Source organism: Perissodus microlepis, chromosome 1, assembly GCF_051167445.1.
Source record: "Perissodus microlepis isolate ML-2025 ecotype Zambia chromosome 1, ASM5116744v1, whole genome shotgun sequence".
In the NCBI taxonomy this organism is placed as follows: Eukaryota; Metazoa; Chordata; class Actinopteri; order Cichliformes; family Cichlidae; genus Perissodus; species Perissodus microlepis.
The window spans coordinates 7,317,843-7,330,828 of record NC_140461.1 but is presented as its reverse complement, the minus strand read 5'-3'; the positions used below and the strand labels follow the sequence as shown (position 1 = coordinate 7,330,828).

Below are 12,986 nucleotides of genomic sequence, written 5' to 3'. Positions count from 1 at the left end.
GTATAACACATACTGACACACATGACCCTGCTGTTTGTGTGTTTGTTTATCTGGCTCCTTTTATGTTGTTGAGCAGATATCAGCAGACTAGGAAGACTGAGGATTCTTTTTTGGCATTTTCAAAGAGAGACACTGTAATTACTGGTCAAAACAACAAGACTTTGTTACTGATTAGTGCAGATGAGTGCATGGATGTAACAAGCTGTTTATTGTCTCCACGTTGTGTGGGTATGTGTGTGCTTTGCAGCATGCGTTACTGAAAGTGACTTCCATTTAACTTCTATTTTTATAGACAAATCTGGTGGTTGATTTATATATTGCACTCTCACTCTGGAACACCACCTCCATTACTGCAACGGCAGAGTGGAACTGAACACATTTTACATTACGACAGCGGGAGCACTGATGTTTGGGTTAATCACAGTCGGCTGTCGCCCCTTCTGACAGATGAACTTAGCCTGTGCAACTGTAGAAGTTATCCAGTCTCACAACGCTAGTCTGAAATTGGTTATGACACAGCTTTTGGGAAAGAAATAACATTAAGGTACCACTTCTGTCTGACCTTCACAGTCTGTAAATTTAAATTGGCTACCTAAACCCAGCAGGAATCATTTCAGCTCCTAGCTTAAAATTTAAATCACTAAACTGTTCGTTCATTTTAAACACAAGAAATCCATCATTTTATAAAAATTTGAAATGCGTGACACTATGAAAGTTTAAATGTACTATTAACTTAGAGGTATCTGTGGTCGCAGCTTATCTCTGTAGAACGATCACTCCCTCTTCAGCAGTTTATGGTTAGTCTTTTCTTGGCACTTTGCTTTAAATGTGACTTTGCTTGTGACATTTGCCTTCCACTGTTCTCCCAAATTTCTGTTATTATTAACTTGCTGTTGTGGAGCTTATATATGCGACCTGAGACCATATCAGACATGTTTCCGCATAAATGCAACCACAGTATTATACCAGCTGTTGTTGAATCTGGCATTCCATTTTCATCTGAACTACATAGCTATAAAGTTTTTTGATTTGCTCTTGCTGTGCTGAAACAGTGGTATCATCTGTCCCAAGACAGTTGTATAAACACCTAGCAAATTGCCCAGAACCCCCTTTGTTGTAGTTCGTGCTGTATTACGTCTCTTATTTTGCCCCGAGGACACATGCATAAACACTCACAGACCCACAAAGTGAAAACGATACCGACTAATCCATCAGCTGATAACACGGCTACAACAGAATAAAAAGGGCAATTGTGGAACTCTCTGTGGGTGGAGATGAGGATGGACTTTTGGTCAGAGATGCGAAGGAGGCAGTACTGTATGTTCCAGTTATTTTTCTTGGAGAACAAAAAGAGATAGTGGCTGTTTATTGTGGAAGTTTGGTTTAGATGTTTGCTAGTGCGATCTACATGGACGGTGCTCACAGATAATATCAGGGGAGGATTTGAAACAGCTGTGCGCAGAATTTGACTTGAGGCAGCAGAAAGAACCTGCTGTCGGACATGGCAGGAGGTGAGCCCGAGGTCTGGAATTGATGGGCAGAGATTTCAACACCATTGCTTACTTGCCAACTAGAGGGTTGTGCATTTAAGGGTTGAAACACCCAGTGAAGATTTGGTACCACCTGACACCATCCTCTTCAGCTACACATACTGAAGTAGTGGCATCTTGATTATATGCAGTAAGTGATGATATCATCAGTTAAAAATCCAATGCAGAAGTGCAAATCTAGCTTTGACCAGACTTGCTGTCAAAATACACATTTTTCAGGTAGCAGAGAAATTTGATCAACAAATGGGCTAATATATGGATGTAAACAATTTTTACTCAAAAGATGTATTCCTGATAATTTGTCTTAAATCTTCCATTGACTTGACACTGCCAGGTAGTGTCTTTAATAATGTTGTGTATTTTCTGTGTGCTAATGTCAATGTGGTCACAGCAGATGAAGTCTTATTCATCCACTTGAAGAGTGTTTGAGGAGGAGCATTTCCTGGATACAACTAATTTTTTAGGTGCTTTTTGAAGAGGATTTGGGAATTAAAAATCCAAGACCTCCAAGGCATTTAAAAAAAAAAAAAATTACTTAAAGGCACTCAAACGCCTTTATTCTCTAGACTTGGTCATATTCAACCTAAAAATGATCAAGTATTGGGTAGTTAAAACCAGTTTTATTCACTAATAAAGGGTTTAATGCTGAACATTTTTTTGTAGAAATATGAGTATGCCATAAAAATAATGGCAATTTAGATTTTCTACATATTTATTGTGGTCTCTCAGTTTAAACTGTGATCTCAGGAGTATATTTCTGGCTTAACAGCAACCACATCCACCTGCTATTCACTCTTGAGTTTGAGAGGTGCAGCCAATCAGAAGAGGGCTGGTTTAAAGAGTGCAGAGGGAGCTCAAACGTTGTGTTTTAGACTGCGGATGAAGGCCCAATATAAAAATGTATTATTTTGTTTTTTGTCACTCATGCAAAGCTACTCTGGGAGAATCCAACAGTAAAAATGCTGGAGCTGCAAATGAGAATCATAGATGTGCTAAAAAGCTTAACATCCCAAGAAGACCGTATATAAAAATTATATATTCATTATTAATTATTTATATTTGGATATTTATTTTTAAGAGCTTAATAATATACGACAGGTGCTTTCAAAGTATCCCAAAATAAACATTTGCAACATACCATTTATGGCTTGATTGATACCAGAAGCCCTCGAGTTGCTTCAGTTTATCATCACACTCTTTCTTCGGGGTGTCAGATGCATGTGAAGTGCCATTCTGACACAATCAAAGAGCAACTTCAGGTGTGCAAAATGTAAAAATATTGAAAATAGTGGCTAGTCAGCTGTTTTAAATGGTCAAAATAAAGAAGTAAACAGCAGGTTTGATCTCCAGAGCAGAAAACTCCAGAGTTAAAATAGAGTGCGTGTGTTCAAATACGTGCATTGTATTTGAACACTGGTGTATTTACAGAACACGCCACTACACGGATTTATCTCTAACTCTGGTATTAGTATGAACAAATAGAGCTGAGTATCCCTTTGCTGAAGCCTGAGCACTTGAGGTAGTGAGAAACTGCTACATCAGTGGAAACAAACATACATTTTTATTAAAATCAAAGTGCCAATTTTCTCCAGTCATTGACTGTGACAACTTTAATCAGTTAAAGGAAGCCAAACGAGCCAATGCAGATGATAAACTCTGCGAGGTAATTGCTCTCTGTGAAACGGCATAAACAAGACTTTTGGGAGTAGTTAGAGCGCTGCCTCAGCCTCTGGCTATTTCTCAGATAATAGCTAATGGTTAAACTTGGATTTGGATATTAGGCCAAACCAGAAGAGCCGGCAAGATTTTAGACAAAACTGACTGAAAAAAAAGAAAAAGAGCTGGGAAGACTGGAGTAATGTGGAGTGGAGATCAGAAAAGCTCACACACTTCTTAACATTTTGAATTTGTTATTGTTCTAGGAAGAAAACTCGTCATATCAAAAATTAGCTTATCAGTATTGACCTTCATCCCGATTAGATCCGATCCACTTGTACTGTGAAGTGTGTCAGAGCGCTTTAACGATGGACGCACACGTACAGGCTCATTTGCATTGAAGTCAGTTGTCATGTTGTTGATGTGGAAGGCGGCTTCATGCTGTGGTGAGTGATGTGTGCTCTAATAGGCTCTGCTTCACAATATGTCACAGCTTCAATACAAGATGCTCAGCGGTGCCGAGCCGCAGGGAGGGAAGAGGAGCGCGACTCGGCTCTCCATTTATCAGATCTGTCAGATGATGGATAGCATTAGACTATAGGTGGAGGTGACGGTGCTTCATCTCAGTCATCCTTCATGCTGTGGGCACGCAGCACTCGCTGCTCTAACTGTAGCCACCCATTTATTGTCGTCTGGGAACGTCACCTGGAAAAACTGCGCATATCATTAAAGATGGTTGACAGTTCCCAACTGATTTCTCGGTTTTGAACAGATGCATTCAGTGTCAAATTATCTAAAGCCCGTGGGTTGTCAATCAGTGCCATTAAAGTAGATGACTCAATGATCTGTGGCCTTTAAATTCACTAAAGTCAACTAACAGAACTGTTGCATAATGTATTAGTTGTTTACTTCATTCATCAATAAGACAAAGAGCCTGCAGCCCTGCTAACAATTCGGTTAGGCTCACCATTGTTCCTGATGTAAAAAGTGAGATAATAACACTTACATAGGTTGTATAATAAAAATTGTATTCAGTTTAGTTTAATATTTTTGCATGCGAACTAAGGCCTGATACAGATATCAGCTGATGCCAATTTGTTAATTTATTTTTGTTTTTCCTCCCTTTGTGCCAGTGAAGCAAGGAAATCCTCACTATAGAAAAATAACTGACCCGTTTTAACCTCTTTCACCTTTTCATCACATTTAACTGCTAGCAAAATTAAGGTTCAGTGCAGAAATTTGCTCATTACCACAAAGTCTTTCTAAGGTTAATGGGTATGTTTGTTTGTGTTTTTGTTTTGTTTTTTTACTGATGGTATTGGACAAATAAAATTCTGATCTGAAGATGGCGCTAGATGAAAATCAGGTGATAATATCCTGGCAAGTATTCTGACAGTTGTTAAATCATTTCACACGACCAAAGTCTGTATTCATTCTATGATTGTACCAGATTTTCTGCCTTGTAGTTTTTGAGAGCCACTATCAAGGCTAAAAATTGCTTTTGAATTTTGGGGATTTGCTGCTTTCCTCTGTTTTCTCTCCAAAGCTATCTACAAAAGTAAAATGTCACTTTTGGGTAAAGGATTTTTTTTTTTTTTTTTGGCTCATTTCCCTGATGAATAACTATACCGAATAATTGGGGAAGCAGCAAGAAGCCAGGATCTCTGCCAGGAAGCGGGGAAGCTGCTTTGTTGTGACCAATCATTCATTGAAGCCACATTGTGTTGGTGATTTCTGTCCCAGATCAGAAAGCTAAAATTGCATGTATATTCTAGCTGGCACTCATAATATGAAAATGACATGGCTGTTATGGCAGCCAGTTTTGAGGAACCGCAAACAAACCCAGCAGTAAAGCATTTCCTGCTGCTGTTGGCACCTCACATTCCACACCGGCCCAGCTCGGCCAAGTGGAGCATTAAATTTGACCAATTAGCTTGAGGTTGATCAGGGCAGGCTTGTTCATAAAGGCCCACAGTAAATGGACTGAAACCTCTCATCAGCAGACACAACCAGCATTGTGAATGTTGCCTAACGATTATTGTGATGCTGATAACACCAAGGAAAATGTGTTTTCTGCCCCTTTCCCTGTTCTCAAGCATTTGTTCTGCAGTTTATTTTTTCATTCTTTTCCAGCTGATCATATCTTGCTGTTAAAACCTACACTAGGCAGAGTAAAATAGTCCCAGAAGAAATCACAGAGGAGTTGGTATATAGAACATCTTGCAAAGAAAAGCGTCTGGACTTCGAAGTCCAGACGCTTTTCTTTGCAAGCTCCTTTGACTACGATGACCTGGATGACTGAGAACCTTCACAGACATATATAGAACATCCTGTTTGTGTCTAACCCAAAAGCCTTATATTTTATCTGTTTGTGCAAATAAATCTGATTTCCTGTACTGCGAACTGGAAGAAAATCCTCTGCTCATAGGCAGTGACAAATGAAAGCGAAAGAACAAAAATAATCTTCCTAATAAACAGTGCAGAAACACCGTCCAGAGAAATCTGGAACCAGCAACAATACTTTTTGCTGCTATAAATAACCACAGACCAGCTGGGTGATAAACAAAAGCACTGTATATGCAGTTTACTGACTACGTTAAAGACATCTGGGTACTGAAGATGAACACCACATTTAAACTCGCAAGCTTGCAATGTTGTGTGGTGTTTTAGATTACCAGTTCTCCCATATTATTACTTTTTTTATTTCTCTCCAATGAGCTGCTTGTTCTGCTTTCCATTGACAATTTATCATTTATTGCACTTCAGGACTCGATTTCCCACTAACTTAAAACTAGGGCATCCTTATGTCAGCGTGCCCTCTTAAATTGACAATAAATTTGCCAGTGGTTGGGCAGTAAAAGAGATTTTTAATAACACAAAAGTTTGGGCAACTCCTGTAGACCCAGAAGTGTTTTCATAATCTTTTCCAATGAAGACAGAGCGAGAATTAATTACACAACTTGAAACGAGGAAATTTCTGGGATAGCCCTCAGCCCTCAGCCGGCCTTTAGTACTGAAGAGAGCCTTGCTGGCAACCTGTTGCTTTAGCAGAAAGATGAAGCGTGTGTGTGTGTGTGTGTCCATGAGTCTCTGTTAGTGTCTCTTTGAATGTGTGAAAGGGAGGATCTTGGTGTTTGATGGTGTTATTAGCAGTCTGACTGATATACTGGGCTAATAATGGACTTAAATTAAAATGGGACTGTGGTGTGCTGGTATGTGGTTAACATCTGCTGAAATGAAATGGTGTCTTTTGATTTATTCATAGGGCCATTACTGTTGTTGCTTTGATTTGTCCGATGATGCTTCAAAGGCTTTTCCGCATTCACTGAACATGTCAAAATCTTGATATGGTCTGTATTTTTCAGGCACACAGAAGACATGATTACAATTACAGTCAGTCGGCATGCTGGGTTTAATCACAAAATGACAGTTATGTCCTGCTGATACCTGTACTGATCATCTGATGGACATAGCAGGAAGGAGACAAGTTATGGTTTTATCAGTCTGTGAGTGTGCAAATGTCCGTTGTATGCTGGGTCATCGTGGATCCTGAACTGGTTTAATTAGACTGCTCTGCAGTGTTGCCAGGCTGCCACAATTGATGGTATGTTGGCTGCTTTGCCACGATTTAGCTCCCCGGACCGCTGCGCTCTGTCACGCTCTCTCTTTTTGATTCTTTTGGTCTTTATTTGTCATCTTCTCTCTCTTCCTCAGATCTGAATCCTCAGGAGACTCTGCTGCATTTCTCAGCACGTCGAGGTCTCTTTCAGGTTACACACTTCTTGCTGCAGCAGGCTGGGGCAAGAGGAGCCCTTCGTTTGGCCAACAGGCAAGGCGACACCCCGTCCGCCGTTGCGGAATTACGAGGGCACAAATGCCTCCATGAGCTCCTCACAAAGTAAGTGCTTGTATTATTCTCAAAACATTCAGTTCAGGTTCACGTGAACGTTTCGTGTCATATGGCTATGCTTGAAAAAGATTTATTTGTCTAAACTGTCCTCACACTGTGTGACAGTGACATTAGCCCTGAGGTTCAGTGAACATTGCCCTCTTCTCTGTACAAACAGTTCCATGTCAATATATCAGAGGGCAGATGGCGTGGTTCCTCCTTCTTTTATAGCAATGTTGTTTGTCTGTTGTCCTCACAGAACAATAGAAGTATTCAAAGAACATCACCACCAAGCCACGCAGCAGCCTAGCTTAGCACTTTCAGCTGCAGTCAGATAGTTGAGGGCAAATTGAAAAGTTGTGGGCTGCCAGTATTGTTCCAAGGAAATCTAAAGTGATGGGAAACTATTCTGCAACACAAAAGCCTAAGTCCTGTTTCCACTGACCTCTTGTAGTACCTTTTCAGTCTCACTATGCGCAGCTCCACTTTAATCCAAACACACTGCAGTGCTGTCTCTGCAGTTTAATGGCATGGTGATGTATGTGTTTTGTTTAAAGTTGTCAAGTATTATCCTCTAATAATATCTTCCAGAGACTAGTGAGGTCAAATTCTTTCATTCAAAATTAAAACCCAGAGGGGGGAAAAGGAGCGTTTGAGTACATCGACTTAGACAGAGCTTAAAGTGGAAAGAGACTCCTTTTATGTCTTTGCAGAGGACGTTTCACTAAACTCAAAGTGAAGATGCCACACACTGAAGGAAAACTGCCACTTAGCGAGCTTCCTTGTTGCTAAGCTTGCACTGAAGCCAGTTTATGACCTCCATCTCACTCTTTATGTGCTGGTAATTACATTTGCCTCATGAAAAGTGAAGTCACTTGTAGCCTTGGCTGGTTACCTCAGCTGCCGGGCCTCGGTGTTAAAGAAGTCCACCCAGGATTACGCAAACAGATCTGCCTTACTAGGAGGCGTCTCCCCTGTGCAGCACCAACATATGAAAAATGAAAAACTGCACATACTTTACCGTCAACTCTTGAATTAAATGCAGCAGGGGGAGAGAAGTTTTCTCGGAAAGCTTATCAGTTAGGAGTGGCCTTTAAGTACGTGTATTTTACTACTGGAAAGAAAAGTATAATTTTTAGTGGACAGGATATGGCATCTGGAACTTTTAAAGTTTTGCTAACATTTACTAACATCTAATCTCTGATTACTTGCTGACTACTGGAATAGACTTTCACAACCGGCCTTAGCCAATTTGAAGTTTAAGGATGTGAGTTATTGAAGAAAAACTGCACTCTGTGAATTGGCTGACATCACTGTTAAAACCTTTCCATGTTAGCCAATACAGACACTTCCGGATGATCTAAGTGTTTATTTCACGGCAGGGCTCAGACCGATCCGGAGAAGGACGAAGAGTCTGTCGCTGCCCAGCAGGTCTCTGAAGACGTTCAGGTGTTTTGCCACCTTCCCAAACTGAACACACACACGTTGACACTGAGCATACACCCTGGGCGTGACACACCGTCCTTTCAGAAGAGTGTGGAGCAGCTGCTGCACTTGATTTGTCATCTTCATGCCAAGGTGAGTCATGCCACCTTCCTCTTTTAGCACGCTATCTGTGCTCACATTGGCTAAAACCAGGAGCTCTGCTGCTACTGAACATTGTTGGATTGTTTGTCTTTTCACTGCCCTCATTTTTTAACCTTCAAACTTCATTTGTATAACCAATGGAACACCTTATGCAATCATAGAGTCGGCGCTTGATAAGAACTGAAGAGCAGGTCTGTTGTTTCTTTTTCTTTTTTTTAAAGAAGAGCTAACATTTTCTTTGTCTTGTTCCGTATTCTGCAGGGAGTTTCTTTACTGAAGCTGCAATTTGATTCTCTGCACACTGCTGCTGAATGTTCTGACGGTGTCAAAGCAGACTTAACATGTCTGGATCGACTCCAGCAGTCTGATACGGCGTCGGAGTGCCCGGATACAACAACACAAGGGAGTTGGTTAGAAAATTGCCCAGTGGAGAGCAGCAGCACTGTTGATTGTAGACACAGTGAGCCTGGAAATGCAGAGAAAGACTGTAGTTTGACTGTGAGTACTCCAACATCAGAAGTACACCCCCAGGAGCATGGCCTCGTTCCCCCAGAGGACTGGGTGTGTTCAAACACGGAGAGAGATTACTCCAAAGCAGAGGAGGAGGAGGAACAGGAGCGGCCTGTTGTTTCCATGCAGGGTTTGAGTTTGTCTGACAGGACTGAAGGAGTACAGAGTGAGGCTGAAGGGAAAGGTCTCACTGTGGGAATTCTACCACAGGCAGGCTGTGGTAAACAGGCAGAGGAAACTGATAGAGGAGAGGCTGTGATCCAGGAAGGACAGGAGGCCAAGAAGGGAGAGGATAGATCTGAGCAGGAAGCAGAGGACAGCACAGCCAAGAGGAGGGAGGAAGAGATCAGCTCTGAATTAACAGATCTACTAAAGGCCAGCGGAGACACAAACGAGTCAATCATGGGTCAGTCAGCATCATCATCATATTCTGAGGTTTCAGACAATTCTGATTCTGAAGTGAAGGAGTGCTCCCAAGAAGAAGAGAATGTTGGGAAAGAAGACGCGAAACACAGCCGGGATGTCTGTAATGTACTATCTCTAGATGCAAACGAGGAAGAGAGTGAAGGGTTAACAGACACTTTATCAACCCCGATGGACCTCCCAGACCCAACGCCGATAGAGTGTGGTGATGTAATCAAGGAGCCTGAACCTGTTCCATGTCTGTTGATAGAAGGTCTCCATGAAGGGGAACCTCTACCAGACATAAACAGCCTGGAACAAAACCAGGAAACAGCTGGTAGGGATTATGCTACAGAGCAGGAGTGGGGTTTGGCATCAGAAAGTGGTTGTCATTCTGGGAGTTGTACTGACGCAGTTGGTGGAAAAGAGCTACACAGTGAAGACGTAGAAGAACCCTCTGGATACAGTATTGAAAGCAGCATTTTGCCTGCGGAAGAAGCTGACAGTTCAGCTGTCTTTTTGGCTTTCAGTGACATCGTAGTAGATACACAGACTGATAGTTTTGACTGTGAGCCGTTGCCTGACAAGATGCCGACTGAACGACAAGCTGACCATGACTCAGGTACGGCCCACGGACTCTCCAGTGATGACGATGGCAGTTTCAGATCAGCTGGAAGCTCTACAACAGAAATATTCCAGCCCGCTCATGGCAGCATCGCTATGGAGGATCAGGACTTACTTCAGTCAACGATAGTACAGCAGCCCTCAGCTGGATTTGAGATTGAGGCCCCCAGTGATTTTAAACCTAAAGAAACCTGTGAACATTTCACAACTGTGGATACAGGACTCTCATCGGAGCCTGACACCCAGCTTGAATCAGAACCCAAACTCTTGAGCTTGGATGATTTAAATTCTGAAGCGACTGAGAATCTAGCCCCAGATCTTTCCAAAGAGGATCTGTCCTTTGACTCAGCTGGGAGTGAGGATACTCCAACAGCACAGGTGGAGGAAAGTGAAACTCAGGAGACCAATAGCTCTGACCTGAATGTAGGGATAGAGCTTTCAGCATCAGGATTGGGCAGCGGGGTACTTACCGAAACTGAGCCACCTGTAACAGAAGAGAGCAAAGTCACCAACATAGTTGAAGAGGATGTTCAACAGACCAGTGAGACAAGTGATATGCCTGTGGTAGTGGCAGCAGATGAGAGTGGAAATGTTCAACCTAAACAGGATAATTCAGAGATAACTGCAGAGGAAAGGCCACCTGAGAATCAGATCACTTTGTCTATCCCACAGGATGACATTGTGCTTTCAAATAGTGCTGATCTAAGTTCGGAAATAACGGCACTTTCACCTAAGAGTGAAGGATCCATAGAACTTCATACTGAGAATCAGATGACTGAAAATCCCTCTGATTTTGTGGATGGATCCTTGGAGAGCTGCAGCACTAAAGCTCAAGGTGGGTAAATGCTGATTTATTTCAGTCCTTGTTCAGGTTTATTCCAGGTCTACACACTCATGCATCACACGCCAATATGTTTGTCAAAGTCTTATTCCTAAGCAAATATGCTAAATTAGATTCAGTCCTCTTCAGGTGATTAATGGCAAAAGCTCCGCGAAGTTAAATGCCACATAGCTCACCATTATTGAGCTCACAGGGGTTTTAGCTTTTTTGTGACAGTCCGTTGTGATGCATTGCTGTTGTGACTATATGTTGTCCTAAGTCTTTATATTATTTTGAGGAAATTGCAATTCTAATGAAGAGTTATTAGTACGTCTCAATTATCTGATTTTTAAAAAAGATGGGATTTTAAAACACTTTGATCAAAGTTTGGCATCCACAGATGCATTTTTATGCCATAGTAGCTCACAATGAGACACTTTGACATGTTATGCAATGGGAAGTAAGGAGCTGGTTTGTACCACCAGTACCTTAGGCCACGATTAGTCTGACAACAACACCCTTTATATTCATATGTTCTTTGTTAGTCTCTCTTACACTCACAAAAGCACGGTCTGGCTACAGTCTAAGTCAGCATGCACAGTCACATTACAAGTGCACGTGACTCGGCCTCAGATACACAGCTACAAGTCTGGAATCTGTAAAACAAACATACACAAGCCAGCTGATGTGAGCGTGTTGCAGGAAGGGAGACTCACAGAGTGAACCTTCAGCAGTCCTCTGTTGGCAGTTTTTGCTCATCTGAAATAATTGTGCCGGAACCGAGTCCAATAAAGAGAGGTCAAGGGCAAGGTTGTGATGTGCGTCACACAGGGAGTGCGTTGTCATTATGAATTAGAGGATATATTTACAGCATGACAGTGTCACAGCATCAGGTAATATCTTGGTGAGCTTGTCAGAGACAAAATTTCTGTTGTTTCCCAGTTTGGGTATGAAGAGTGAAAATCTAATCTGCTACTAGTGAGTGCTTCAAAAGAAGATGTCGTTTTTATTTATTTTTCTCTTCTGTAGAATATTTATGAGACTTTTTAAGCTTCCAATGACAGTCATCAGCTCATGTTGACTAATAATACCAAGATATAAAGCCCCCAAATTCTCTCTCACAGCTATATAGAATAAAAGAAACCAAAAAAAAAGAAAACAACTGGACTTTTAGGCTTCTGATAAACTCAGATTCAGTGGTAATGGTCCTTTTCAGGGAAGGATAATAGTGAATAAAACCATCCAGAAACACTCTGCTACTTTGCTATTGTACAAAGTCTGTGACTCATCAGTGTATCTGTGCTCAGGAAAGATAAGTCTCAGAACCATTCACTCTAAACACTTGTTATTGATTCCTATATTTGGAAGATTTGCCATTGCACTGATTGCATTGTGTCGTGTGCCTTTCTCTAGAGGTGGATGTCATCAAGTCTGAAGACACTTTAAGTGATGCAGGGGAGGAACAAAATGGCCCAGCGGAGGGAGCAGACTTCTCCACGGTATGCTTGAAGTCTCTTCTGTTGTTGTCAGCTATCAAGCTCTGCTTTGCTGTTGATGTGGGTTTGATTAACACAAGATGAGTCACTGTTTGCTGAAGCTTTCAAACAACCAAAGTAGCTTTTGGAGTAAAAATGCTCTGACCAAACAGTCAGCGACTATGCAGCTAAGGTGAGTCTTTGTTGTTTTAATGGGAAATAAGAACAATTGTGTTCTTACATCTACAGCTGGACTTTTATATGCAGTTTTTGTACAGTTTATGGAAGAGTGTTACAGATGTAGCTGCTGTTTCTTGCTAATGCAGAGTTTACTGTTTTCTGTTCTGAATTCAGTTTAGAAATTGTGTATCGTTTTAGCATGCACAGTTTGTTAAAATCTGTCTAGATTTAAAGCAAAGTTAATACTTGATTATTTTTTTTTTGTTCTGCACAGAATCTAATGTGAGGTATGG

At 41.4% G+C, this 12,986-nt stretch overlaps 1 protein-coding gene across 5 annotated transcripts in view; it reads left to right on the top strand.

Annotated features, from left to right (window-relative positions):
• The window catches only part of akap13a (A-kinase anchoring protein 13a), a 120,770-nt gene that overhangs the window by 35,021 nt on the left and 72,763 nt on the right, over window positions 1–12,986 (top strand). For all 5 annotated transcript variants that reach the window (XM_084928366.1, XM_084928375.1, XM_084928359.1 and 2 more), the window contains exons 6-9: window positions 6,921–7,104; window positions 8,478–8,673; window positions 8,944–11,053; window positions 12,452–12,537. In XM_084928366.1, the coding sequence (XP_084784492.1) occupies window positions 6,921–7,104; window positions 8,478–8,673; window positions 8,944–11,053; window positions 12,452–12,537 (2,576 nt within the window). The remainder of the gene's footprint in view (window positions 1–6,920; window positions 7,105–8,477; window positions 8,674–8,943; window positions 11,054–12,451; window positions 12,538–12,986) is intronic.